The following is a 25,713-nucleotide window of genomic DNA, read 5'->3' on the forward strand; positions in this document are numbered from 1 at the left end:
CATGTATAACCGGCGATTTAGCGCTTGTAGGCCTGCCAGTTTGCCTATAATTAACATTGCGCGGTCCGAAAAAGGGCCTACTATACCAGCAATCGCAAGTTAATCCGGAAATTTTCAAGACCGGCATGCGGAAAGCGAAGTGAGTTTTATATTGCCATTTGCCCCATACAGGGTGTGCAATTAAAACTGACACCTTGAATGTATGAAATTAAAAACGGTGACTTATCGCGGATTTTTATTGAAATTTTATGATTTTTTGGGTTTTTAGGCCGTCGAGGGAATGAAATTCTTCCAGACGTTTTGCGAGCACTAGTGGCTTGCGTCTTTAGAGGTGGTTTTCTGTACGAAGCACCATTTTGAAGGTGCAAGCCACTTCTGCTTGCGAAACGTCAGGAACAAATGAAAAATGCGAAAATTCAAAATTCATGCGGGTCTTTCAAAGCGCGCTTAGTCATTTGTTCATATCTTGAGAACCAATTGAGCTGCAAAGTTCTTGTCATTTACAAATACAACATTAAAGTACACATTTTATTATATAAAACGTTAATTTTGAAATGCTTCTACTTTCCAGGCAAAATGCGAAAATTCAAAATTGCTGCGCGACTTTAGAATCGCTCTTAGTGCTTGACTCATATTTTGAGAACTAGTTGCGCTGCAAAGCTCCAGTTCTCATTGTTGTATAGAGCAATAAAATACGCACTTTAATATATAAAACATCAGTTTCGAAATGTTTATAATTTCCAGACAAAATGCAAAAAATCGAAATTATTTGTCAGTGCCTACCGCTTTCGAACATTTGACTAGTCTCGATGGTTTATTCATGCGGGCTTACAAAGATGTTTCTATTACAACGTTTCGGTTGATAATATTTGCAGGCTGGGGTTGAAAACCAGATTGGTTTTGTTGAGTTTTCTAAAATTATTAACGTGTCACATTTAGGAATGTTTTCCGGGCTTTGAAGCCACGTGGTCTATGGGAATTTCTTCCTGACGTTTCGTCCACAACTGCGGTGGACATTATCAATCAAAGGCGGTGAGGCAGTGGGCGAAGTGCCTCATCGCCTTTGATAATCAGGAAGAAAATAGTCTGATTATTAACGTGTGTTGCAGAAAATTGGAAGAACCTCAATGGACCTGGCAGTGTGTGAACCAAAGATGCGAGCGTCACCATGTTACCGACGCCCTCAAAATCACCTCACTCAGTACCTGCAGTATGCTGTGTGGTTCCACTCAGTTATGGCCGCAGCCTACTGGCCCGGTGACACTGGGTACGAAAAAAACCACTCAACTTATCCATTCTTTGATCGATATCGATTGATTTCAGGTAGCAAAGCGCTAACATTCAACGTGCAGCATCTGAAGTTCGAACCATTAGCGACTGGTGCCGCTCTCGATCTCCTCACAGAGGCCCTCCGATCGTTCAATGAAAGTGTTGTGAACTTAGTGCAGAATCGGGACCATTTCAACGAAAAGACTGAAGATGTTTCAGTGTTTGTGGTGCGGGTTAGTGTGGTGCATGGGCACATCAGCCGGCTGAAACTGAACACCGACGAGAGCTACAGTTTAGTGTTGAAAGCGAGGGGCGCTGATATTATTGCGAATATTACGGCACGCACGTATTTTGGTGCCAGACATGGACTGGAGACTTTGTCGCAATTGATTTGGTAAGTAGTTTGAGCCACTCAACAGTCTTGAGCGGGTCCGAAAACAGTCGCAAATATCAAGACAGTTTACTCATTTAGGTGGGACGAATATGCAAGCAGAACCGGGAAATTAAAGGTGCTTAAAGGAGCAACTGTGGAGGATTCTCCCGCATTTCCTTATAGGGGACTGATGGTTGACACTGCCAGGAACTTCATGTCCATCGAAAGCCTGGAGCGGGTTTTGGTTAGTGAAATATTGATCAATTTTAAAATGTTGCAAGAATATACAGGACATTCCATTTAAAAAAAACGCAACTTTGATACCTTTAGAGCTTTTAGGACACCCTGTACATTACAAAAATATTTTTAAAATGTGCGCTCGGTAGGCGTCGGACAATTCATAAAATAATACTTTTTAAAAATCAAACGCCGCAAACTTCCCTGCCGTATAGCGTGAATAACCCTGTATAAATCAATCAAAAAGGACGTTTATTAAACGTGTCTAAATGTGTATATTTGCAACTGGCAGGTTGGGATGGCCGCCACCAAACTGAACGTGTTCCATTGGCACCTGAGCGACTCCCAGAGTTTTCCAATGGTGCTTCCAAACGTGCCTCAACTAGCAAAAACTGGCTCGTACAGTCCCCAAGAAACGTATTCTCCCGAGGAAGTGAAGGCTTTGGTGAAATTCGCCAGAATTCGGGGGATTAGAACGGTTTTGGAAGTAGACGTGCCAGCGCATGCAGGAAATGGATGGACGTGGGGACCAAAAGAAGGTAAAACCGATTGCCAAACTGCAACCATCATGTATTTATTGCGCCTTTTAAGGGCTGGGCGAATTGGCCGTATGCGTGAATGAGAAGCCGTGGAGTTTGTATTGCGGAGAGCCTCCATGTGGACAATTGAATCCAGACAACCCCAATGTTTACGATGTTTTAGAAAAAGTTTATCGGTGAGTACTTAATTGGTTATTTAAACAGTTTTCTAGAATGATGAAGATGAGCTACAATAGATGATTTTAGATGGATTCACCAGCCAATTTCTCCATTAGTGTCAATAGTAAAGTTCAACTAAAGCCCTGACTAGTTGGGGTTCAAAAAGTGCTGGAGGTCTTAAAGTGGCATTTTGCTGCTGTTTAAATTGCTCAACGTTTCCCCAATTTAACCCACTTGGATACTAATATTTTTGGGCACAATTGTCGCAAAACATGCGAAAAATACGCACGTATAACCGGCGATTTAGCGCTTGTAGGCCTGCCCGTTTGCCCATAATTTACATTGCGCTGTCCGAAAAAAGGCCTACTATACTAGCAATCACGGGTAATCCGGAAAGTTTCACGACCAACATTCGGAAAGCGATGCGAGCTATATTGCAATTTGCGCCATACACGGTGTGCAAATAAAACTAGTCATCTAGATCCTACTTGAGCAAAGCACTCTGAAGGTGCAGGACATTTGTGCTTGCGAAACGTTCTAAAGGAATTATGTTCTACTAGGGCTCTACTAAGCCCGAAACTCTTCAGTTTGAGACAATGGCAGCGATCTTAGACAGTTAACTATTATTTCTGTCGCAAAACATTTCCTTTCTTTCAGTGTCGCTTAAGCCCCGTTTTCCTTTGCCATTTCAAATGAGTTTAAAAATCGCTTTTACATTTTTTTAACGCTTCTGGTATTAAGGCGAAATGTAAAATTGCTGATTCTGGTCACGCTCGCTGGCTCGGGTACTTAATTATTATTCCAATGGCTCTTGAAGCGTTATCAATTCTTTTCGCTTTCATAGCCGATTTCCGCCCAGCAGCAAGTTTTGCCAATTGTATGAAAAAAGGCGTCAACATTTATACAGAAAACAAATTATTTCAGAGACTTGCTCGAGCTGAGCGACGAACGGGAAATATTCCACCTGGGAGGCGATGAAGTCAACTTGGAATGTTGGGCGCAACATTTGCAAAAAGTGAACTCCTTAAGCAACTTCACCGATTTGCATGATTTGTGGGGCGAATTTACCGCGAAAGCGCTTGGGCGACTGCAGCAGGCAAATGGAGGTGTGAAAGTGCCCCAAGTGATCGTTTGGTCCAGTCGGCTAAGCAAACGGCCGTATATTGGCAAATACCTGGACAAGGTAAGAGTGCAACTCCTTTCCAGTTTGAGCCATAAACTCAACTTTGAATTTTTTGTCTGTTCTAGAACCAAGTGACTGTGCAAAGCTGGGGCGCTAGTCAATGGGCCGATACTCCAGATCTGGTAGCTGATGGTTACAAAGTGCTGATTTCGCATGTGGACGCCTGGTATTTGGACTGCGGCTTCGGCCGCTGGAGAGAAACGGGCGAAGCGGCATGCGACCCTTATAGGCCTTGGCAGACGATCTACAATCACAGGCCGTGGCAACAGCTTCGACTTAATAAGGACAAAATTTTAGGTAAGCGCTTTTTTGGCGATCTGCCCGTTTCTAGCTGGAAAGTTATGCATTCAGATGATTTTTTTCCGAAAAAATCGTATGAAACGGTTCAAAGGTAACCGCAAGAATCCCCAAATGCGAAAAAGTGACGAACCAACAAGTCTGGATTTGAAAAAAACACTTTCGCTTTTTATTTCTCAGTTGATCCAAAAGTCAATAGTGCTATTTCCAAAATTAATGGACCTTCAAAATAGAAGGTTTTCACTTAAATAATAACGACAATAATAATAATTATTAGACAATTAATTGCTGGCATGCTTGCGCCGAACAATGCCACGATTGAATAAATGGAATAGTATAATTTTCCCGTTTTTCTTCGGCGCAATTCAGACGATTGGAAAATTATGTTCCAACGACACGCAACAGGAAAATTAGGGATAGCTTAAAGAATCCGGAAAAGAACATTGGTTTCAGATTAACTCCAATTCGAATTAGTCATAACGGTTGAGCAGGAATGTATCGATCAGATCCAAAGAAATTCACATTTCAAGTTTGTGTTGCCTTTGCAACCGTCGATATTTTCATTTTGAAACAGTCAGCAATGCATTTAGTATTTTTCATTTGGATCCAAATGAACTTGAATGTTTTGAAGAGTATGTTTGGAAAACTAACCCCAAATGTCACGCTGACAGGTTTGTCCTCAAATATCGATTTGGATGCGTGGTTGCCATTGCAAAGTCGTATTCTTGAACTGTAAAAAACGTGATGGATAAGTGAATTGAAACGATTAAATCGTTACCAACAGAATCACAAATTTTATTTTAATGCGTCACTAAATCTCTGACGTAGTCCGCAGCACGAATAAATAAATAATTAGCAGCTAAAAGTGGATAATGTCGTATTAAGCCGAATTTACGTGCGTAACTAATACGTTATTTAGCTAATTTTGTCAGCTTATGAAGGAAGTAGTTTCTTGCGGCTGTTCGATTAAAGTTTAGTTGGACGCGATCCAATTCTATAGCAGCAGCTTAGTGAATACTATGCAAAAATTTTAGGAAATCTTTCACACTGTGGCATACAAACCGTCGTACTTAATTTTATCAGAGAAAGTTAGCACATTAACATTCATTTAAATGCCATACGCGATGTCTTCGACTACATAAGAACTTTCGCTGCCATTGTTTGAAACTGTTGAGTTTTTCGGACATTGAGGCCGTCGTGGAAAAAACATTCTTGATGATTCGCCCATTTAGCTGAACGCATTTTGATTCTAACGTCTTGTTTGGGACTCAATTGTCGAAAATACACACGTACAACCGGCGATTTAGTGCTTGTAGGCCTGCCGGTTTGCCTATAATTCACATGGCGCTGTAAAAAAAGGGCCGACTATACGAGCAATCGCGAGCTAATCCGGAAATTTTCAAAACCGTCATTCGAAAATTCAAAAACACTGTGTGCAAATAAAATTTATTGAAAATGATGAATTTTGTAAGTTTTTAGGCCGTCGTTGAAAACAATTTATTCCTGACTTTTCGTAAGGGCCAGTGGATTGCACAATCCCTGAAGTTGCAAGACTGCACTCGTGGCGAAACGTCACGACAAAATTCTTTTCCACATGAGTCGCGAAACTCGAAAAACTAAACAGTAAATCGTTGAATAAATACAACTTAAGCCCCGACTATTTTCGTTGCGAACCCTTGCGCTGTTAAAACTCTTTGAGGTATTAAAGTGTCACTTCACTACTGTTTTAATTACCCAACTTTTCCCCAATTTAACCCCCTCTGATATCTCCACATCCCTTCTTATCTCGCACTCAATGGGCGAAAAACATTCCGAAAATCCGCGCGTATAATCGGCGATTTACCGCTTGTAGGCCTGCCGGTTTGCCTATAATTCACATGGCGCTGTCAAAAAAAGGGCCTACTATACGAGCAATCGCGGGCTAATCCGGAAACTTTGAAGACCGACATTCCGAATGCGAAATGAAGTTGATATTGCAATTTCACAAAAACGCTGTATGCAAATAAAATTTATTGAAACGGATGAATTTTGCAGGTTTTTAGGCCGTCGTTGAAAACAATTTATTCCTGACGTTTCGTAAGGGCGAGTGGATTGCACAATTCCTGAAGTTGCAAGACTGCACTTGTGCTGGCGAAACGTCACGACAAAATTATTTTCCACATGAGTCGCGAAACTCGAAAAACTAAACAGTAAATCGTTGAATAAATACAACTTAATCCCCGACTATTTTCGTTTCGAACCCTTGCGCTGTTAAAACTCTTTGAGGCATTAAAGTGTCACTTCACTACTGTTTTAATTACCCAACTTTTCCCCAATTTAACCCCCTCTGATATCTCCACATCCCTTCTTATCTCGCACTCAATGGGCGAAAAACATTCCRAAAATMCGCGCGTATAAYCGGCGATTTASCGCTTGTAGGCCTGCCGGTTTGCCTATAATTCACATGGCGCTGTCAAAAAAASGGCCTACTATACGAGCAATSGCGGGCTAATYCGGAAACTTTSAAKACCGACATTCSGAATGCGAAATGAATTTGWTATTGCAATTTCGCAARAACRCTGTRTGCRAATAAAATTTATTGAAACKGATGAATTTTACAGGTTTTTAGSCCGTCGTTGAAAACAATTTATTCCTGACRTTTCGTAAGGGCGAGTGGATTGCACAATYCCTGAAGTTGCMAGACTGCACTCGTGCTGGCGAAACGTCACGACAAAATTATTTTCCRCATGAGTCGCAAAACTCGAAAAACTRAACAGTAAATYGTTGAATAAATACAACTTAARCYCCGACTATTTTCGTTTCRAAMCYTTGCGCTGTTAAAAYTCTTTGGGGTATTAAAGTGTCACTTCACTACTGTTTTAATTACCCAACTTTTCCCCAATTTAACCCCATCTGATATCTTCATATCCCTTCTTATCTCGCACTCAATTGTCGAAAAACATTCCAAAAATCCGCGCGTATAACCGTCGATTTATCGCTTGTAGGCCTGCCGGTTTGCCTATAATTCACATGGCGCTGTCAAAAAAAGGGCCTACTATACGAGCAATCGCGGGCTAATTCGGAAACTTTGAAGACCGACATTCCGAATGCGAAATGAATTTGATATTGCAATTTCGCAAAAACGCTGTATGCAAATAAAATTTATTGAAACGGATGAATTTTACAGGTTTTTAGGCCGTCGTTGAAAACAATTTATTCCTGACATTTCGTAAGGGCGAGTGGATTGCACAATTCCTGAAGTTGCAAGACTGCACTCGTGCTGGCGAAACGTCACGACAAAATTATTTTCCACATGAGCCAATGAGAACAGTAAATTGTTGAATAAATACAACTTAAACCCCGACTATTTTCGTTTCGAACCCTTGCGCTGTTAAAATTCTTTGGGGTATTAAAGTGTCACTTCACTACTGTTTTAATTACCCAACTTTTCCCCAATTTAACCCCATCTGATATCTTCATATCCCTTCTTATCTCGCACTCAATTGTCGAAAAACATTCCAAAAATCCGCGCGTATAACCGGCGATTTATCGCTTGTAGGCCTGCCGGTTTGCCTATAATTCACATGGCGCTGTCAAAAAAACGGCCTACTATACGAGCAATGGCGGGCTAATCCGGAAACTTTCAATACCGACATTCGGAATGCAAAGTAAATTTTCTATTGCAATTTCTCAAAAACACGGTGTGCAGGTAAATTTATTGAAACTGATGAATTTTGCAATATTTTTTCGACTTCTGTTTTTTTACCGCAATTGTAATAGTTAATTATTTCAGGTGGAGAAGCGTGCTTATGGACAGAACAAGTAGATGAATCTAATCTGGATTCACGATTGTGGCCTCGAGCTTCTGCTCTAGCCGAACGACTCTGGACTGATCCGCAACTGGATACGACCACATTTTCCATCCCAGAAGATGTGTACACGAGATTGGCCACTCATAGGGAGCGCTTGATCAGCCGAGGCCTGAAACCAGCCGCTTTATGGCCCACTTGGTGTTCACAGAATCCTGGCATGTGCTTATAGAATACGATAGAATGCGTGCCGAAAGGGGCGAGCTGAGAAAATACTCGGGTATTGGACAGGGACGGTGATAGTTGATGCCTTAGGGCGGTTTTTGCCCGCAATCACAGGGTAAATTCGACTGCAGCCAAACGTTGGTGTAAAAAAATGAATAACCGGCTGTGAAAAATGTTATGTTGGAACTTTCGGGTTGAGTTTTAGGATTTTTCCACGTTTTTCCTTTCAATTTGTGGTATGTTGTTCGTGGATGTGAATGTTCCAAACTGCGACTGGGAGAAGCTAAAAAAGCACTCTGGTTTTACCCCCCACAAAAAAACGAAAATTTCCAAATGAGCCAATCGGTGTTTTATGTTTGACTGTGAAATTTAAATAGTGTGAGGCCCACAGTTGATATTTTAGACAAGACTAGGACAAGAAGATATTCTAAATAGAAAATTGTATATACATTTTACGAGCGTAGATAGCAAATGCAACGTAACTTAATTATTCGAACTTACCGACCAAGTTGGACGAATTTGTTAAGTTTAAGTAGCTGTTAGTTTCTTTTTATAAATAAACGCTTTTTCAGTGTGAAAACGACAGTGTTCGATTTCCAGTTCCCCAATAAGAGAAATTCGCCAGTTTTTCATTGGTGGTTTGAACGAACAGAAAAAAGTGCTGTTCTGCTACTTGCATGTTGAATCTAAAGGCAAAATTAGCTCTTGGGAAAAGTGCGATGCTTGACCTGAAATAAAGCAGTCGCTCGACATTGCAAAACAGGTTAATAATGGCTTTTCTCTGCCGAAGGAGCTGAAAAGTTGAATCTCTTGAACTGCGGCAGCTAGAAATGTGAAGCAGTTTCACGATTTTTTGCATTTAAAGTAGAACAGCAACGAACAAAAAAAATTGTTAGAGGATTTTTTTAAACTCAAAAGAAAAACCAGGGACACTGAATCACTTTTATGTCGGACAAAACCTGACGCACTAATTCTTACCTAAGAAACACATAAAGTGTAGCGCAAAACTACGCGATTGGGAAACTTTGAGGAAGCGAAATTCTGCGGCAGGAATCTGACGAAAGACTAACTTTCACAGCGGAGTTTCCAAATAAGGCCCCTTTTCCGCGACCTGTTGCTTCTTGTTTGGCCACGTGCGCAATTGCCTTAATCTTTGGCACGTGTACTCGAAAATCCTACCGCTTCTAATAATAAAATAATAAAAAATGCGAAAATGAGTTACTTTTAATGCGACAAACGTTTTTTTTTTGGTTTATAAAGTGCGTGATTTTCTCTAGTCCAATGAGTGTCTAAATAGAGTTCGATATCCAGCAACGAGCTTCTGCATTGCGATGACGAGCCTGCCTGAGGACGGCAGCCCTGCGTGCGAGCGAAACGTCAGGACCAAGCTTTAAGGCTTCTTGATGGACCAAGGGACCGGTATTTACTACATTTTGAGCTGATACAATCCCAGACTAAAAATTGAAGGAAAACTCAATTTTTGATGCTTAAACAAGAAAAAAACTGTATCAAGAGACAAGTTTTCGTTGTGGTTTTCCTCATGACCTCACCGTATCAACAGACAAACTTTATCTTTGTAGTTTCCGTCGCATTCATGATTTGCCCGTTCAGTCAAGCACATTTGGATGGTTGTATTAATAACAGATTGTCGACTCATAATTAGCAAATGTATTAGTAATCGGAATTTCATTTATTGGCTTTTATTTGTTTATTAGCATTGTGTAGTCATACGGTGCGCTTGCAATGAACCTGAAGCTCCGCTGCGGTCTCTTTTTCGCGTACCTGAGCTTTCAAAGCTCGCAGGTGAACGGCTACAGTTTTAACGTCGAAGATGTGATAGTTATTAGTAACGATTTCGTGAAAAATACCTATTTTTCTTACAGCTTGTTGTTGCAAGTTGGTGATGGTGTTTCGTGAGTATTTGGTTTGGTTGAAATCATCGGTTTGGCTGCTGCTGATCCATGAGCTCTAGTTCTCAGTAGAAATGTATGCCATTGTTGTTTAGTGTGTTAATTAATTTATTTTTTAGGCTAATAGTGGGAGCGCCAAAAAATGTTGCTAATCCAGATGCAGGAGGCGATGTCTACAATTGTGCGATTAAGGAGGATAGTTCTTTTTGTACTCAATATCCATTTGGTAAGGCATTTTTCGACTAGTGCCGGAAGGCAGAAACGTTTTACTTAACTCGCTATTTTGGACTTTTTCTGAATTTGTCCCAGGACGTTCCTTGAACTCAACTGTACCAAATGGAAACTTCTTGGGAATGTCGATGGATGGGGACAGTCACCAACATGGGCCTGTAGTGGTAAGGATTTCTGCTTAAAATGTGCCTAAAAAGTGCAAAAAAAGTTTATTGCTTCTCATTTTTTGCAAAGCAAATAATGTTTTTAGAATTTTTTTTGGGTATTTTAGATTTGTGCACCACGAACTCGCTCTCCTGATACAAAACCGATGAGCTATTTCACAAGGGGATATTGCCTGTATATGAAAAATAGCTCGCTTATTTACGAAAATCCTGCTGTGATTGCGCCCACTAATGCGATTAGTTTGGGAGCTGGTAAGTAGGACTAATCCATTTTTTCTTTTCAAAAAATCGCTTCATTTTTCTCCTTATTTTGTTGATTGTTTTCAGATTTGTCCCGTGATTTAGCTGGAAAGTTATACTATAATCTTGCCTTTGCCATGGCAGGATTTGACGTTTTCTTTGCTTCTCCTGTAAGCATTGCCTTATTTTTTGTTTGTTCATCAACATTGTTATGCACATTTGGTAGTCGGTTATTAGAAGTAATCAGTTTCGTCGTCTGCAGTGCCGAACTATTGGAATTCATGGCATTAAGTGATGTTTTTGCCAGTTTTACACGTTTTCCTGCAAAATTTTCTCCAAAAAATTAGTTTTCTTTATTGTTTTTAAACTTAAACGAATTGACAATTTTTTTCATGTGGGTTTTAGGAACGAATTATATTAGGAAGCCCTGGAGTCAAGAAATTTAGTGGTAAGTGAAAAACCGCCAAGTCGATCTTGAAATGTGACAAAATCAGCTTGAAAAAACCAAAATTAGAGTCAATTTCAATTTGTTTTTTGTTTCGGCTGAGAGTGATTTTTGAAACTGATTTTCTCACATAAGTATTTTTATAAGAAAAAAATTGCGAAAATTAAGATTCACGGGTTAAAAGTGCCCTTGCATGGTTAAAATTTCGCAAAAAATACAAATACAGAGCCACGCAACTGCGTTTTGCGCCATTAATAGAGTCAAATGCGCTCTAACAAGAGGCGTGACCAGGACTTTTCCAGCTCACTTAGTTTCTTCTGGAAAATTTGTTGAAATATGTTTTGCAAGGAGTTTCTTCGGAAAGCTAAAATGCGCTCGCCTGAAAAGAAATTTGCAAAAATTCGGAAAAACGCTGCATTGAGCGGCACTCTGTCACAATGATAGAGACAAGTGCGCTCTATCCAGGAAGACTACTAGCGCTTTTGCAGTTTAATTAGGTTTCTTGGAAAAAAATATTCGAAATAATTTTGCAGAATTTTCGCGGAATGTCAGAGCTGCAAGCGCAAAAAATCCGAAAACAAAGCAACTCTTTGCGCCATTAATAGAGTGAAATGCGCCCCATACAGGGGCGTAACCAGTGCTTTGCAGCTTACTTGGCTTGCTTTGAAAACATTTTTTGGAAATTATTTTGCACATAGTTGCGGGAAGTCGCAAGTCCACTCGCTTGATTAAAAATTCTCACCGAATTCAGAGAAAGGTTCCACTGAACTGCGTTCTGCGGAATTAATAGAGATAACTGTGCTCTATTCACTAGTGTAAGCAGTATTTTTTCAGCTAATTTGGTTTTTGCAAAAAAAAATTGTAAAAATCAATGTGGGCAATAGTTTCTTAATAGAGTCGGATGCGCTCTGTCCAGTGACGTAACTAGTTAATTTTCACCTTTTTTGATTTGCTCTGGAAACATTATTGAAAATAATTGTAAAAAAGTTCCATGGTGGTTAGGAGAAAAAATTGTAAAAATCAATGTGGGAAAAGTTTCGCGGGAAGGCATAAGTGCACTCGCATGACTAAAAATTCGCAAAAAATCAGATAATTACGGCACTGAAGTGCGTTTTACGGTAGGAATACGCCAAAATTTGCTCTATTTGGTGGCTCAACAAAATTTGTTCCAGACCTTTAGGTTTGCTGGGTATAAAATATTGAAAATTAGTTTGTAAATTTTTTTGTGAGAAGTCAAAAGTGCACTCGCATGAGTAAAATGCGTCAAAAATTCCAAAATTCCGCCACTGAATTGCGTTTTCCGGAAATTTATACTGTAAGGTGTGCCCTGTCTATTGGCTCAATAGAAAATTTTCCAGCTCTTTTAGTTTGCTCAGGAACAATGATTGAGCAGCGGCAAAAAACGAAAAAACGCCACTCATTTACGAATCGCCTAATTAATAGAGTCAAACGCGCTCTATTAAGTGGTGTAACCAGTGTTTTTTCAGCATACCTAGTTAGTCCGAGAAAAATTATTGAATTTTTAAAATGTTTGGCGCAGTCAAAAGTGCACTCGCATGATTAAAAATTCGCAAAAAATCGGAACACTGCCACTGAACTGCGTTTTAAGCCAATAATACCGAAAAATCAGCTCTATTCAGTGGCTCAACAAGAATTTTTCTAGCTTTTTTTAGTTTGCTTGGTAAAAATGATTGAAAATCATTTGGTAAAAATTCTAGCAGGAAGTCGCAAAAAAATACAAAAAAGTGCTACACGACTGCACATTATTTCCTTAATAGAGTCGGATGCGCTCTGTCCAGTGGCGTAACTAGTTAATTTTCACCTTTTTTATTTGCTCTGGAAACATTATTGAAAATAATTGTAAAAAAGTTCCATGGTGGTTAGAACTGCATGATAAAAAAATTCGCAAAAAATCCCGAAACAACGTCACTGAACTGCATTTTCGGGCAATAATAGCGCGAAATGCTAGCTATCCAGTGAGCCAACAAGATCTTTTGCAGCTATGTTTGTTTGCTCAGGAAAAATTATTGAAAATCACTTTGCAAAGTTTCGCCGAAAGTCACAAGTGCACTTGCCGGCTTAAAAATTCGAAAAGAATCTCAAAAAAATCGCCGCTGAACTGCACTTTTCGCAATTATTTGAGGAGGAAAGTGCCCTCTTTGTAGTGAGGCCAGCAGCACTTTTCCAGTTTATTTGTTTTTCGGGGAAAAAAATAATTTGCGAAAAGTTTCGCGCGAATTTAAAAGTGCAGTCGCATGTAGGTAATTAAAATATTTTTCGCCAGTTATGTTAATTTTGACTGAATAACACACACTTTCAGGGGCCATAATGTCTTATTCAGTGTACGAGAACAAAATCATCGGACTGTTCCCCAAAAGAGCCATGCGATCATCAGACGAAGACACGTATTTTGGTAAAAAATCACCCAATTTTTTTATCATCCTAATCAATACGTTCCAGGTTACTCAACAATAATGGCTCACTTCATCCCTCAGGAAGCTTGGTATGTTGCGGGAGCGCCTCGCGCCAACGACTTGAAAGGAAAAGTAGTTAAAACTTGCTCTCTAACCAATCAGCAGATTACAATTTTACAATTATTCAAGGTGACTATCTTCAGCCAGGATATTAATGCCAGTGAAGAATCTCGGGTGGTGGCCAGTTTCGAAGGAGAAGAACCTGGCGCCTACTTCGGATCAACTTTGCTAGCCGTAGATGTGAGCAATGATCAAATTGTTGATCTACTCATTGGAGCCCCTACGGCGGCAGGAAAGACTTGGGACGAAGGAAGTGTATATTTCTACAAGGGAACATCCGCTAAGGTAATCGAGGTTTGCTGCACTCAATTGAACTCTCATGTGCGATGTTTCAGTCGTTTCTTCGCGGAAGAAAATTGACTGGCCTTGCGAAGATAGGAGGCAGATTTGGGTCTGCAATGGCTGCTGTGGGGGACTTCGATCTGGATGGGTTTAATGGTAAGTTATCAACCACACTAGCTGAACTGAACCAGTGGCTTTCCAGATGTTGCTATTGCAGCCCCTTATGAGGACGACGGCGCAGGAGCCGTTTATATCTACAGGGGAAGTACCGAAGGACTGACCAATCACTTCAGCCAAAGAATATCCCCATCTGACTTCCACATGGACGTAGTCAATGTGAAAGGCTTCGGAATGGGCCTGTCCAAAGGCAATGATATTGATAGAAACGGTCACAATGGTAACATTGGCTCTTAGGGCTCGTTGAAATAGAGAAGAAACTGGCTAATTTTCCAGACATCGCCATTGGGGCCTACAAATCAGACCAGGCCTTTATACTGAAGAGTTTCAGCATCATCGACTATCAGGCGCAGTTATATCCCGACATTGCGTCGATTTCAAACGAAACCGACAGTTTCAAGCTGAATTTTTGCATTTTGTACACGGAAAGAAGCGCGCAAATCAATCGAAATCAAATGGAGTTCCAAATTGTGATCGACCTGGATTATCGCTCGGTTGTAGACACAGTTTCCAGGACTGTTACTGCTAGTTCAAAAGTGAGGACTTGCACAGAATTTCACGTGGAATTAAAGGTAAGAGAAACGCTCGAACGAATCTAGAATTTCTTTCTGATGTGTCGCACGCACGGCGCCATTCGTTGGCTTGCTCAATCTCTGAAGATTGAAGGCACTCGTGCTGGCGAAACGTTCATTCGAACCAAATCTTTATCCTCGACAGCCTAAAGGCGCGAAAACCCATTAGTGTCTCATGAATAGCTGCGACATGTCGCACTTTTTAATTAATTAAAGTGTTTTGGGGCAAATTGCGATATAAAATTCATTTCGGATTCCGAACGTCGGTTTTGTAAGTTTCCGGATTAGCCCGCGATTGCCTGTATAGTAGGCCCTTTTTGTGACAGCGACATGTAAATTATAGGCAAACCGGCAGGCCTACAAGCGCTAAATCGCCGGTTATACGTGCGGAACGTTTTTCGCCAATTGAGTGCGAGATAAGAAAGGATATGGAAATGGTTAAATTGGGGAAAAGTTGGGTAATTGAAGAGAATGAAGAAGCAGTAGTGAAATGACTCTTTAATACCTCAAAGAGTTTTAACAGCGCAAGGGTTTGAAACGAAAATAGTCGGAGCTTAAGTTGTATTTATTCAACGATTTACTGTTTAGTTTTTCGAGTTTTGCGACTCATGCGGAAAATAATTTTGTCGTGACGTTTCGCCAGCACGAGCGCAGTTTTGCAGCTTCAGGGATTGTGCAGTCCACTCGCCCTTACGAAACGTCAGGTATAAATTGTTTTCAACGACCGCCTAAAGCCTGCAAAATTCATCAGTTTCAATAAATTTTATTTACACACAGTGTTTTTGCGAAATTGCAATATCAAATTCATTTCGCATTCGGAATGTCGGTCTTCAAAGTTTCCGGATTAGCCCGCGATTGCTCGTATAGTAGGCCTTTTTTTGACAGCGCTTTTGGCACTGGCAGGCCTACAAGCGCTAAATCGCCGGTTATACGCGAGTATTTTCGGAATGTTTTTCGACAATTGATTGCGAGATAACAAGTGATATGGAAATATCAGAGTGGGTTAAAGTGGGGAAAAGTTGGGTAATTGAAACAGTAGTGAGGTGACACTTTAATACCTCAAAGAGTTTTAACAGCGCAAAGTTTTGAAACGAAAATAGTCGGAGCTTAAGTTGTATTTATTCAACGATTTGCTGTTTAGTTTTTCGAGTTTTGCGACTCATGCGGAAAATAATTTTGTCGTGACGTTTCGCCAGCACGAGTGCAGTCTGGCAACTTCAGGGATTGTGCAATCCACTCGCCCTTACGAAACGTCAGGAATAAATTGTTTTCAACGACGGGCTAAAAACCTGTAAAATTCATCAGTTTCAATAAATTTTATTCGCACACAGTGTTCTTGCGAAATTGCAATAACAAATTCATTTCGCATTCGGAATGTCGGTCTTGAAAGTTTCCGGATTAGCTGCGATTGCTCGTATAGTAGGCTCTTTTTTTGACAGCGCCATGTGAATTATAGGCAAACCGGCAGGCCTACAAGCGCTAAATCGCGGGTTATACGCACGCATTTTCGGAATGTTTTTCACCAATTGAGTGCGAGATAAGAAGGGATGTGCAGATATCAGAGGGAGTTAAATTGGGGAAAAGTTAGGTAATTAAAACAGTAGTAAAATGACACTTTAATACCTCAAAAAGTTTTAACAGCGCAAGGGTTTGAAACGAAAATAGTCGCGGTTTAAGTTGTATTTATTCAACGATTTACTGTTGTTTTTCGAGTTTTGTGACTCATATGGAAAAGAATTTTGTCGTGACGTTTCGCCAGCACGAGTGCAGTCTTGCAACTTCAGGGATTGTGCCATCCACTCGCCCTTACGAAACGTCCGGAATAAATTATTTTCAACAACGGCCTAAAAGCCTGCAAAATTAATCAGTTTCAATAAATTTTATTTGCACACAGCGTTTTTGCGAAATTGCAATATCAAATTCATTTCGCATTCGGAATGTCGGTCTTGAAAGTTTCCGGATTAGCTGCGATTGCTCGTATAGTAGGCTCTTTTTTTGACAGCGCYACTTGAATTATAGGCAAACCGGCAGGCCTACAAGCGCTAAATCGCCGGTTATACGCGTGTATTTTCGGAATSTTTTTCRACTGTTGTGCCCAAAATACGAAAGTGGGTTAAATTGGCGAGATGCTGGACATTTAAAGCAGTGGTAAAATGACACTTTAAAACCTCAAAGAGTTCTAATAACGCAAGGCTTTGTAACGAAAATACTCAGTTGCGATAAATTGTTTGCTTTTCTGAGCTTTAAGGACATTTTGAAATGAATTTCTCCTTAACGTTTCGCAAGTACGACATGCATCTTCAGAGTGGTTCTGCGCCGCGCAAACCACTTCTAGAAACTCCATTCGCATCAGTTTTTTGTGGGCGTGTCTCAGAATTAAAACGCCCTGTAGCACAAGTCTTTTATCGATATTTTTTCAGAAAATAATGAACATATCACCGTTTACAAGTGTTTTGAGCATTGAAACATCCACCAAAGGTGTTATCGCTCATGGAGAGAAAACACTGAATTCCATAGTGCCGTATTCGCATGGCTGTGGTGATGATAACATTTGCAACACCTTTTTAACCCTCCAGCTGAAAGCCAGTAGGTAAATCACATAGAAAACTCGCTATACACTATATAGTTTTCATTATCTGTGCATGTCCCTTCTAGTAACACTTTGGTCTTGGGATTAAACAAGGAAATCAGTCTGGATGTTAAGGTGCAAAATGACGGAGAACCCGCCTATCAGTGTTCAGTAAAACTGCACGGTTCTGATGAATTGCTCCTCAGAAATGCAAAAGATTGCACGAAAAACGATGATCATTATACATGTCCGTTTAATGAGTACATGATGCTGGTTGGTTCAATACAAGTAAGTGAAACAGTGACTGGAGCAGAAAGTGTGAACAAGCAGGGAGGGAAATTTGATGTTATTGACAACATAAAGTTGTGTGATTCCAGAAAACCTTTATTTTCGATGTGCTCGAAATCACACCGGATGTCGCTCATCTCGACTTCAAAGGCGAAGTCGCCTGTTTGGGCGTAAATGATCCCACTAGTAAAACTGAAACTGAATTGCAAATTCCGGTAGTTTTGCATAGTGTTCCCTATATTATTGGGTGAGCTGTTGCCGTGTGCACTGATTAATTTTCAAATAAGTTAAATTTTAATCTTGTTCCAGGAAATCGGTGCCCGAAAGCGCCGAGCTATCGCTCAAAAGCCACAGCGAAAATGTGGAAGTTTTGCACCAATTTTCGCTAGAGAAACATGGTCCTTCTCCGCTGCGAATCGATGTGGATCTTTTCATTCCTGTCGACCAATACAACGGGATTAACATCTTCAATGTCACTTCCATTCATGTAGGCTTTAACGGCAAAACTGTAGATTAAAAAAGTTGATGAATTTTTTTAGGGGGCAACCGATAATATCGGGATAGATTGTATGCCTTCGGCTGCGAAAGAGATTTTGACCCTTCAAGTGCCCCAGGACCTGCCAATTGCGGTAAACAGGACCTTTTTAATTAGTTGCGGCTCGGATTACGGCTGTATTCGATATTCTTGCAAAGGGGAGTTTTTGTATCAAACTGCAGAGCTGGCAATATTTGAAATCCGAACGCTTGTGGACATGGATTCCTTAGGTATAAACCTCACTAAATAACGTGTTTGCCTCGTCTATTAAAAACGGTATTTTTTAGCGTTAAAGTATAAAAGTTTTTTGACGAAAAAGGATATTATAGCGTACGTTCCAGTGGCGCATCAAGCAACTGAAAGTGGCGGGTGAGTCGAGTTAAGAAAACCCGTTGGTTTGGTAGCAAAAAAAAGAGCAAAATCCATTAAATTTGTTCTAAATTTCTTGCATCATTTTTTCCTAATTTTTTTTGAAAAAAAAATCATAGTTTGACGCCCATTTTCACATTCACCTGATTTTTATCTTTCAGAGTGGCTGCTTGGGGAGTGTTTTTGTTCTTCGCGCATAGTCCTGCGCCTGTTCCCCTATGGGTGTTTCTATTGGGACCAATCATCGCTTCTCTTCTACTGGTCTTGATCTCGTTTGGCTTATACAAGGTGAGCAAATAGTATATTAGATGTGAAAAACTGCAAAAATAAGATTGTTTTTGCCACTTTGAGAAGACCTTAACTGGTCCAAGATCTTTCTTGACTTCCGCCTAACTTGAAGAGCGCCCCTTCGTTACTTCTAGTTTAGAGCAATTTTCAACGTAAAATTACCATTTTTGAGGCCGTTTGGTTCTATTGGTCTTCAAAGTTTGCATCTTCAAAATTTCGATTGTCTTGCGCCACTTCCAGAAGATGTCAACTGAAGAGCGCGCAATTTTCTTTGATTCTTTCATAACTTTGTCATTTTTGTGCAATTTTCCAACTGAAATCACTAATTTTTGGGGCTTTTGGTGCTCTTGGTATTCAAAGTTTATATCTTCAAATTTTCGAATGTTTTGCGCCACTACCAGAAGATGTCAACTGAAGAGCGCGCGATTTCCTTGATTCTTTCATAACTTCGTTATTTCTAGCGCAATTTTCAAGCTGAAATCACTAATTTTAGGGTCGTTTGGTGCTCTTGGTCTTCAAAGTTTGTTTCTTCAAAATTTCGATTGTGTCTTGCGCCACTTCCAGAAGATGTCAACTGAAGAGCGCGCAATTTTCTTTGATTCTTTCATAACTTTGTCATTTTTTTAGCAATTTTCAAACTGAAAACACTCCTTTTTGGGCCGTTTGCTCCGCTTGGTTTTCAAAGTTTGTTTCTTCAAAATTTCGCATGTCTTGCGCCACTATCAGAACATGTCAACTGAAGAGCGCGCGATTTTCTTTGATTCTTTCATAACTTTGTCATTTTTTGTGCAATTTTCCAACTGAAATCACTAATTTTTGGGCCCTTTGCTCCGCTTGGTCTTCAAAGTTTGTTTCTTCAAAATTTCGATTGTCTTGCGCTACTTCCAGAAGATGTCAACTGAAGAGCGCGCGATTTTCTTTGATTCTTTCATAACTTTGTCATTTTTTGTGCAATTTTCCAACTGAAATCACTAATTTTTGGGCCGTTTGCTCCGTTTGGTCTTAAAAGTTTGTTTCTTCAAAATTTCGATTGTCTTGCTCCACTACCAGAAGATCTCAACTGAAGAGCGCGCAATTTTCTTTGATTCTTTCATAACTTTGTGATTTTTTGTGCAATTTTCCAACTGAAAACACTACTTTTTGGGCCGTTTGCTCCGCTTTGTCTTCAAAGTTTGTTTCCTCAAAATTTCGCATGTCTTGCGCTACTTCCAGAAGATGTCAACTGAAGAGCGCGCAATTTTCTTTGATTTCTTCATAACTTTGTCATTTTTTGTGCAATTTTCCAACTGAAATCACTAATTTTTGGGCCKTTTGCTCCGYTTGGTCTTAAAAGTTTGTTTCTTCAAAATTTCGATTGTCTTGCKCCACTACCAGAAGATCTCAACTGAAGAGCGCGCAATTTTCTTTGATTCTTTCATAACTTTGTGATTTTTTGTGCAATTTTCCAACTGAAAACACTACTTTTTGGGCCGTTTGCTCCGCTTTGTCTTCAAAGTTTGTTTCCTCAAAATTTCGCATGTCTTGCGCTACTTCCAGAAGATGTCAACTGAAGAGCGCGCAATTTTCTTTGATTTCTTCATAACTTTGTCATTTTTTGTGCAATTTTCCAACTGAAATCACTAATTTTTGGGCCGTTTGATCGGTTTGGTCTTCAAAGTTTGTTTCTTCAAAATTTCAATTGTCTTGCGCCACTCCCAGATGTTAACTGAAGAGCGCGCGATTTTCCTTGACTCTTTCATAACTTTGTTATTTTTTTAGCAATTTTCAAACTGAAAACACTAATTTTAGGGCCTTTTGGTCTTGAAAGTTTGAGTTAAGTTAAAAGAGCGCAATTTTCCGTTAATTGCTTATAACTTCGTTATTTTTTGCGCAATTTTCATCGACAAATTACCGTTTTTAAGACCCATGTTTTTAAGTCCTCTCGGCCTGCGATCTTTTCACAAAAATATCGTCAGTCAGTTGCACCCATTAAAAAAATATTAAAGAGTCCAACTACAAGCGAAAAAGTTCTGCTGGGTTTTATGTCAAGGCACTCAAGATTTAACCATTTGGACAAAGTTGATTGTTCAATTGTGTTTTTTGAAGCTTTGAACAGGCAGAGTTAAAAATTTAGCAAATATTTGCATTTTAGTGTCATTTCTTTGAGCGAAACTACAAGGCAAAGTTAGAGCAGGAAAAGGAGCAACAAACCCTAATTGTGGTAAGTGTGTAAATTGAATTACTTTTTGTCTTTTTTTATTTTAAATATTAATTTGTTTTAGAGCGACAGCGATACTCAGAGCCAGTCAATTGATGATGATATAGTGCTTCGAAACAACGATTTTGCGAATATGTAAATGTACCAAAGCAAAATTATTTGGGAATGTTTTTTTTATTACACGCAAAAAACATTTGGACTGGTTCGGTGTGTTTCGTCTGTTTCGAGCCAACTATTCTTTTCCCGCCTCCTTGCAATTAGTGGTGCAGCTGGATTCCTCCAGAACTGTACTAAAAGGAGGCGCAAAGTCGGTCTCCATTTTCATATAATCTCCATTCTCGTTTAGCGAGCAGCCGTTTTTAGCCTTCTCCAAGCAGCAATCGGCAATGTTAAAATCGAACGCTGTTTCAATGCTTCGCTTGGATATTTCCAGCGTTTTGTGCACTTTAACACTGAGCTGCTTGTCCTTTAAGGTGCCCGCTATTTCATTGGCTTTGGATCCATTCAAAACGAACACATTCACCTGCACGGTAAACCATTAACAATAAACTTAAGGATTATAATAAACAACAGGAGGAAATTTTTACCTGTAAATTGCTGGACGGTCGCCTTTTCACACATCGACAAACAGTGCGTAACGTTTTGCAAAATGCCGGACAGAAAGTGTAATAGAAAACGAAATTCGTATTAACATCAACGGCTTTTAGAATGGTGCAGACTTGTCGAAACCCTTCCAAAGTCGTTGTGTTGGCTCTTTCATGATCGCCTTGAAACAGCAAATTGATGGCCGCCGTTCGGGAGGCCAAACTTTCCGGAACGTTGGTGATTAAAAAAAAAATTATGATCATCACCAAAGTGATGGTTAAATTCGTGTGGTCCTGTAAAATACAAATTGGATTCATTCAAGTGGTTTTTTCGAGGGAAACCGAACATTTTCTCTCGCAGAAGAATCGGCTGATTTCAGACGAAATAAAGCCCCCTTTTAGCTTCTAAAGTTTCAATGCGTTACGAATTTTATTGGAAACTCTATATGGCCACTCAAAAGCGACGTTATTCGAGCTGCAGTTAAAAATACTTTCAACGACCTGAAAACAACGCTTCTTTTTAAGCAAACGAGTCATTTTCGACGGTTTTCTGCGTATTTTCAATCGATTTATGCCTCAAACTTACTCTTCGTTTGCATTTACTAGTTCGGCAATTGTTCCTGTTCATTTTCGCCTTTCTCAAAGACAGGATTAGGAAACTGTTGCCCAATAACAAAACAATGGCTGGAATCACTGCGAATGCGAATAACGTGAACCAATTAAATGCCTTATACCATCTAAAATAAACACAAAAATTACAAAATTATGAGCAAATTTGCAGCAAAATGGAAGATGTAAAAATAAAAATAAATAATAAAAAACATTAAAAAATTTACATTAATAATTCGTCAAAAAATTGCGCCCCCGGGTGGGCTCGAACCACCAACCTTTCGGTTAACAGCCGAACGCGCTAGCCAATTGCGCCACGGAGGCCGTGTCAGTCCCTTCAAAACTCCCACACATAACCGGCGGATTTTCAGAAAACTTTATTTTCAATTTTTCAAATCAAAATCCTCATTTTCTTTTCAGTGAACCTGTAAAACCCCTCCAATGATTAAATTTTCCATTCCTGACTCAACTAGGAAGCACTTAATCGATGTAAAGTTATTCTTATCTGATCTTGACGTAATTGTTGATGATATGGCGAATGGGTTTTTAATTGATAAATCCGAACGAAAGTTGTTTAAAATTTCGAAGAAAGTATGAGAAAATAGAATGTAAAAGTGCAATTGCACTTGTGCTTTTGCGACCATTGGTTGAAATTGGTCGATTTTTCGGCCCTTACGACTGTCTGAAAAATTATCTCTAGCAAGAGTGGCTTTGAAAAAAGGCTCTTCTTGCATGCACATTAAATAAACATCACTTTACATCCATTAAAGTTCGCGGTAATTGAGTTATTGAATGCAAGTTTATTGACTAAGGGACTTTATAGAATATTGCTGACGATCTGACGAATGCGCTAGTGATTACGGTGAATCAAAATTTCCGTTTTATCAAATTTCCCAAGAATACGCGCAAATAAACTAAAATCAATTATTGTCTTGATCAAAAGAGCAGAAATGCCTTTGCCTGAAACTAGTGATTTTTATCAGCTTATACCGTTTTGCCAGTTTTTTTTTGCAAACTTACATTGAATCGAAGAAAGCCGTGGTGGTCAAAGTGCCATCATCATTCCAATCATATATGAAGCAATAGGGTAGACTGAAAATGACCGCGAACGCAAAACTGCCAATCATTAACCGTCTGGCAACCCACGAGTTGCAGAACTTGGGTTTGGAGCACTGCAGCGGGTTCCATAAATAAATAACGCGATCTAAAACGTTGCAAGTTAATAAACTGAGGGAAAACGCAATTTAGAAACCCTTAATTTTCCTACCAAGGGTTAGACAGGTGATGGCCAGAACTCCCAGGATAACCATTACACCGGACAAAGGTAAACCGAACAAAGAATCGTAAGTTACCCATCCATAGCTCCACATTATTCCCCTGCTGATTCCACCCAGCAGCAGTATTATGGACATGCCCAAATCCACACAGGCTAAAACTAGCGCTCGTCCAACGTAAAAACTCTAGTCGCTGAATGGTTTAGCTTAAAGAAACTCACCAGCCAAATATGTGTACGCTGAACCCATCAACTCTTTTCGTCTCAATATTAATAAGGAAACTGTATTGCCAAAAATTCCACAGCAGCAAAGGATGGGCGTTATTACAGAATACATAATTGTGCCTACAAATTCACCACTCAGTGTATATTAGGCAGGACTTTAACTTTTTTCGTCAGGGCAAAATATTTGTAGAAGAGATTTTCACCAGGAGAAAAATTAAGGTCCGACATAGCTGCATACAATCGCATTAAATTTGAACGGATGTGGAAAAACGACTTTAAATGCGTGAAGTTATATATAAAAAAGAATGTTTCTATATAAGAACATAGTTTTCCGGCAATTGCTTAAAACTCGAGAATTTTGCGGGATGATTGATCACATTGATAAATAAAACTTTACCCACCAGTAAGTGTTGGAGCTTCGCTCCAAACATCTGCATCGCCCTTGTAGCGAACTTGTCTCGTTATCACGTAGAAACTCATTCTAAGCCCCCAGTTTTCCCATACAGCTTGAAATGTACGGTTTTTTGCCTGAACTAAGCTTCAGTACGAACGTATTTGTTTAAAAATGTGTCAATTATCCTTAATAAACTTTCCATGTTTATTAATATTTGCTGAACTAATCTGCACAGACAGGGAATATTAATTAGGGGAATCAACAGGGTTTGAGTGTTGGATTTGAGTGGGAACATGCACTAATAAGCCATTGATTATACAGAGGGTTAAGAATATGAGCACAAATGCGTAAAAACTAGTCGGTTTCAATCAAGAAAATGTATTTCAACGACGCTGATTTAAGCGCACTTATCACTAAAAAATCTTGTCGAGTTATTTAGTAAAATCTATATGTTGGCAGGGACTTTTTTATAGGAACTTGTCATGTTATTTTGGGTGACTTCCTAGTTTATTCAGCCCTGGCGTTCGAAGTTAACTTTCTTTCGATATGCCTATTTCTGCAAGATCTGCAAGCCCAGGAGAGGATTTCCTGATCCTAAACTAGTGAGCAACACAGCCGATTGTCTGGTGTGTGACCAATTTCAGAAGGGACAGTCGGGCTTTTGCATTTGGAAAGGGCGGCGAGTTCCGCGTTCAGTTTTCTCAACAAGGCGAGGCTTGAAACTGTTTTGTAAGCCAGCAATTTGTCCGCGATTCCTTCAAGCTCCCCTAAGACTTTTTTTTGCAAATTGTGCTCAATGTCGCCGGTTGCTTCCTCAGTTTGTATCCTGCTGCATTCGGCAGATTTGTCGTTTTCATTTTCACTTTGGCTCTCCCGGTCAGGCTCGGCGTCGGTACTGCGGAAACATCCAGTCATCAACAGCGCTTGAGTGCATCCATCCTTACTTACCCATTAATGGCACCGTTTTGCCTTTGATGCCCTCTAGTCTGAAGATGTTCTTTGAACAGCTGCACATCGTTGAAGCTGCGTTGGCACTGAATGCAGTATTTTTCCGCGTTCCTACAACATGAAATGTGCGCCTTGGACAAAACGAGACAGATCTAGATACTCACTGGTCATGCATCGCACTTCTATAGTGGTCTAATGCAATCTCGTTGTTCAAGTGCACCACATTACACTCCGCACAGAACAGCAGAGCAACGTTGTCGGGATAAAAATCGTGATTGGTATCATTTGACTGGATCCACGCCAGGACATTGGGAATGTGCTTTTTAGAGTATCGATGGTTCCTGCTGCCGTCTTGGCAGATGAGACACATAATGGGGCCCATCAGCTTGCTGAGTCTCAGCGCCAGTTCCGCAGATTGGTTTGCATTTTTCGAACCCGCCGTGGTGATCGCCTCTTCAAAGACTGGCACATATTCAGAATGTGGATTCTTCAGCTTCCGTTTTACGTGCCTGTTTGATTTAATGTGTATACTCATCAGTTGGCGGGTGGACACGTTAATTTGGCAGCATCCACAGTAGAGCTCGACACATCTAGATGAAAATCCTCCTATAGTGGCGACCAAAGTATCTGACCCGGATCGAGTAATGCCAGAGATTAGTAGAGAGATCGCCGATGAGCATAGGCGAAGCGGTCCAGCGATATGCAGCCGTAAGCTAGCGTCATCGTGAGGTTTTCTCCCGAAACAAACACACAAGTTAGAAGTAGTGTAGGGGAGGTAAGTAGTGGGGCCGTGCGCCTAAGCAGCAAAC

General features: G+C 40.0%; 5 protein-coding genes and 1 non-coding gene across 12 annotated transcripts in view; 2 read left to right on the top strand and 4 right to left on the bottom strand.

Annotated features, from left to right (window-relative positions):
* Positions 1-8,650, top strand: part of LOC109536266 (probable beta-hexosaminidase fdl) — a 28,476-nt gene extending 19,826 nt beyond the window's left edge. For all 6 annotated transcript variants that reach the window (XM_048667694.1, XM_048667695.1, XM_048667698.1 and 3 more), the window contains 8 exons: positions 1,110-1,267; positions 1,324-1,663; positions 1,742-1,886; positions 2,172-2,418; positions 2,471-2,594; positions 3,502-3,760; positions 3,826-4,057; positions 7,830-8,650. In XM_048667694.1, the coding sequence (XP_048523651.1) occupies positions 1,110-1,267; positions 1,324-1,663; positions 1,742-1,886; positions 2,172-2,418; positions 2,471-2,594; positions 3,502-3,760; positions 3,826-4,057; positions 7,830-8,077 (1,753 nt within the window). In that variant the 3' untranslated portion in view covers positions 8,078-8,650. The remainder of the gene's footprint in view (positions 1-1,109; positions 1,268-1,323; positions 1,664-1,741; positions 1,887-2,171; positions 2,419-2,470; positions 2,595-3,501; positions 3,761-3,825; positions 4,058-7,829) is intronic.
* The window catches only part of LOC109536276 (ejaculatory bulb-specific protein 3), a 76,252-nt gene that overhangs the window by 33,347 nt on the left and 17,192 nt on the right, over positions 1-25,713 (bottom strand). The gene's annotated exons all lie outside the window — the stretch shown is intronic.
* LOC109536424 (integrin alpha-PS5) lies at positions 9,662-21,075 on the top strand. The gene is made up of 21 exons (XM_019902625.2): positions 9,662-9,983; positions 10,100-10,206; positions 10,290-10,375; positions 10,483-10,627; positions 10,703-10,785; positions 11,021-11,063; positions 13,381-13,473; positions 13,521-13,606; positions 13,664-13,879; positions 13,930-14,032; positions 14,079-14,273; positions 14,330-14,625; positions 17,046-17,215; positions 17,281-17,482; positions 17,572-17,729; positions 17,792-17,969; positions 18,022-18,247; positions 18,305-18,386; positions 18,548-18,674; positions 20,806-20,874; positions 20,936-21,075. The coding sequence occupies exons 1-21, from the start codon at positions 9,814-9,816 to the stop codon at positions 21,008-21,010; spliced, it is 2,910 nt and encodes a 969-aa protein (XP_019758184.2). The 5' UTR covers positions 9,662-9,813; the 3' UTR covers positions 21,011-21,075.
* Positions 21,027-24,220, bottom strand: LOC109536425 (probable G-protein coupled receptor frpr-1). The gene is made up of 7 exons (XM_019902626.2): positions 23,964-24,220; positions 23,560-23,682; positions 23,332-23,499; positions 23,085-23,268; positions 22,042-22,192; positions 21,459-21,749; positions 21,027-21,394 (listed from the first exon to the last, which is right to left on the bottom strand). The coding sequence occupies exons 1-7, from the start codon at positions 24,040-24,042 to the stop codon at positions 21,104-21,106; spliced, it is 1,287 nt and encodes a 428-aa protein (XP_019758185.2). The 5' UTR covers positions 24,043-24,220; the 3' UTR covers positions 21,027-21,103.
* On the bottom strand, positions 22,315-22,388 carry Trnan-guu. Its single transcript has one exon. It is a non-coding gene; the product is annotated as a tRNA-Asn (tRNA).
* Positions 24,319-25,713, bottom strand: part of LOC125502396 — a 3,975-nt gene continuing 2,580 nt past the window's right edge. For both annotated transcript variants that reach the window (XM_048667701.1, XM_048667700.1), the window contains 3 exons: positions 25,069-25,494; positions 24,905-25,015; positions 24,319-24,851 (listed from right to left, as the gene is read on the bottom strand). In XM_048667701.1, the coding sequence (XP_048523658.1) occupies positions 24,551-24,851; positions 24,905-25,015; positions 25,069-25,494 (838 nt within the window). In that variant the 3' untranslated portion in view covers positions 24,319-24,550. The remainder of the gene's footprint in view (positions 24,852-24,904; positions 25,016-25,068; positions 25,495-25,713) is intronic.

Source organism: Dendroctonus ponderosae, unplaced genomic scaffold, assembly GCF_020466585.1.
Source record: "Dendroctonus ponderosae isolate FM_Combo_2020 unplaced genomic scaffold, Dpon_F_20191213v2 Dpon_F_20191213_6, whole genome shotgun sequence".
NCBI lineage: Eukaryota > Metazoa > Arthropoda > Insecta > Coleoptera > Curculionidae > Dendroctonus > Dendroctonus ponderosae.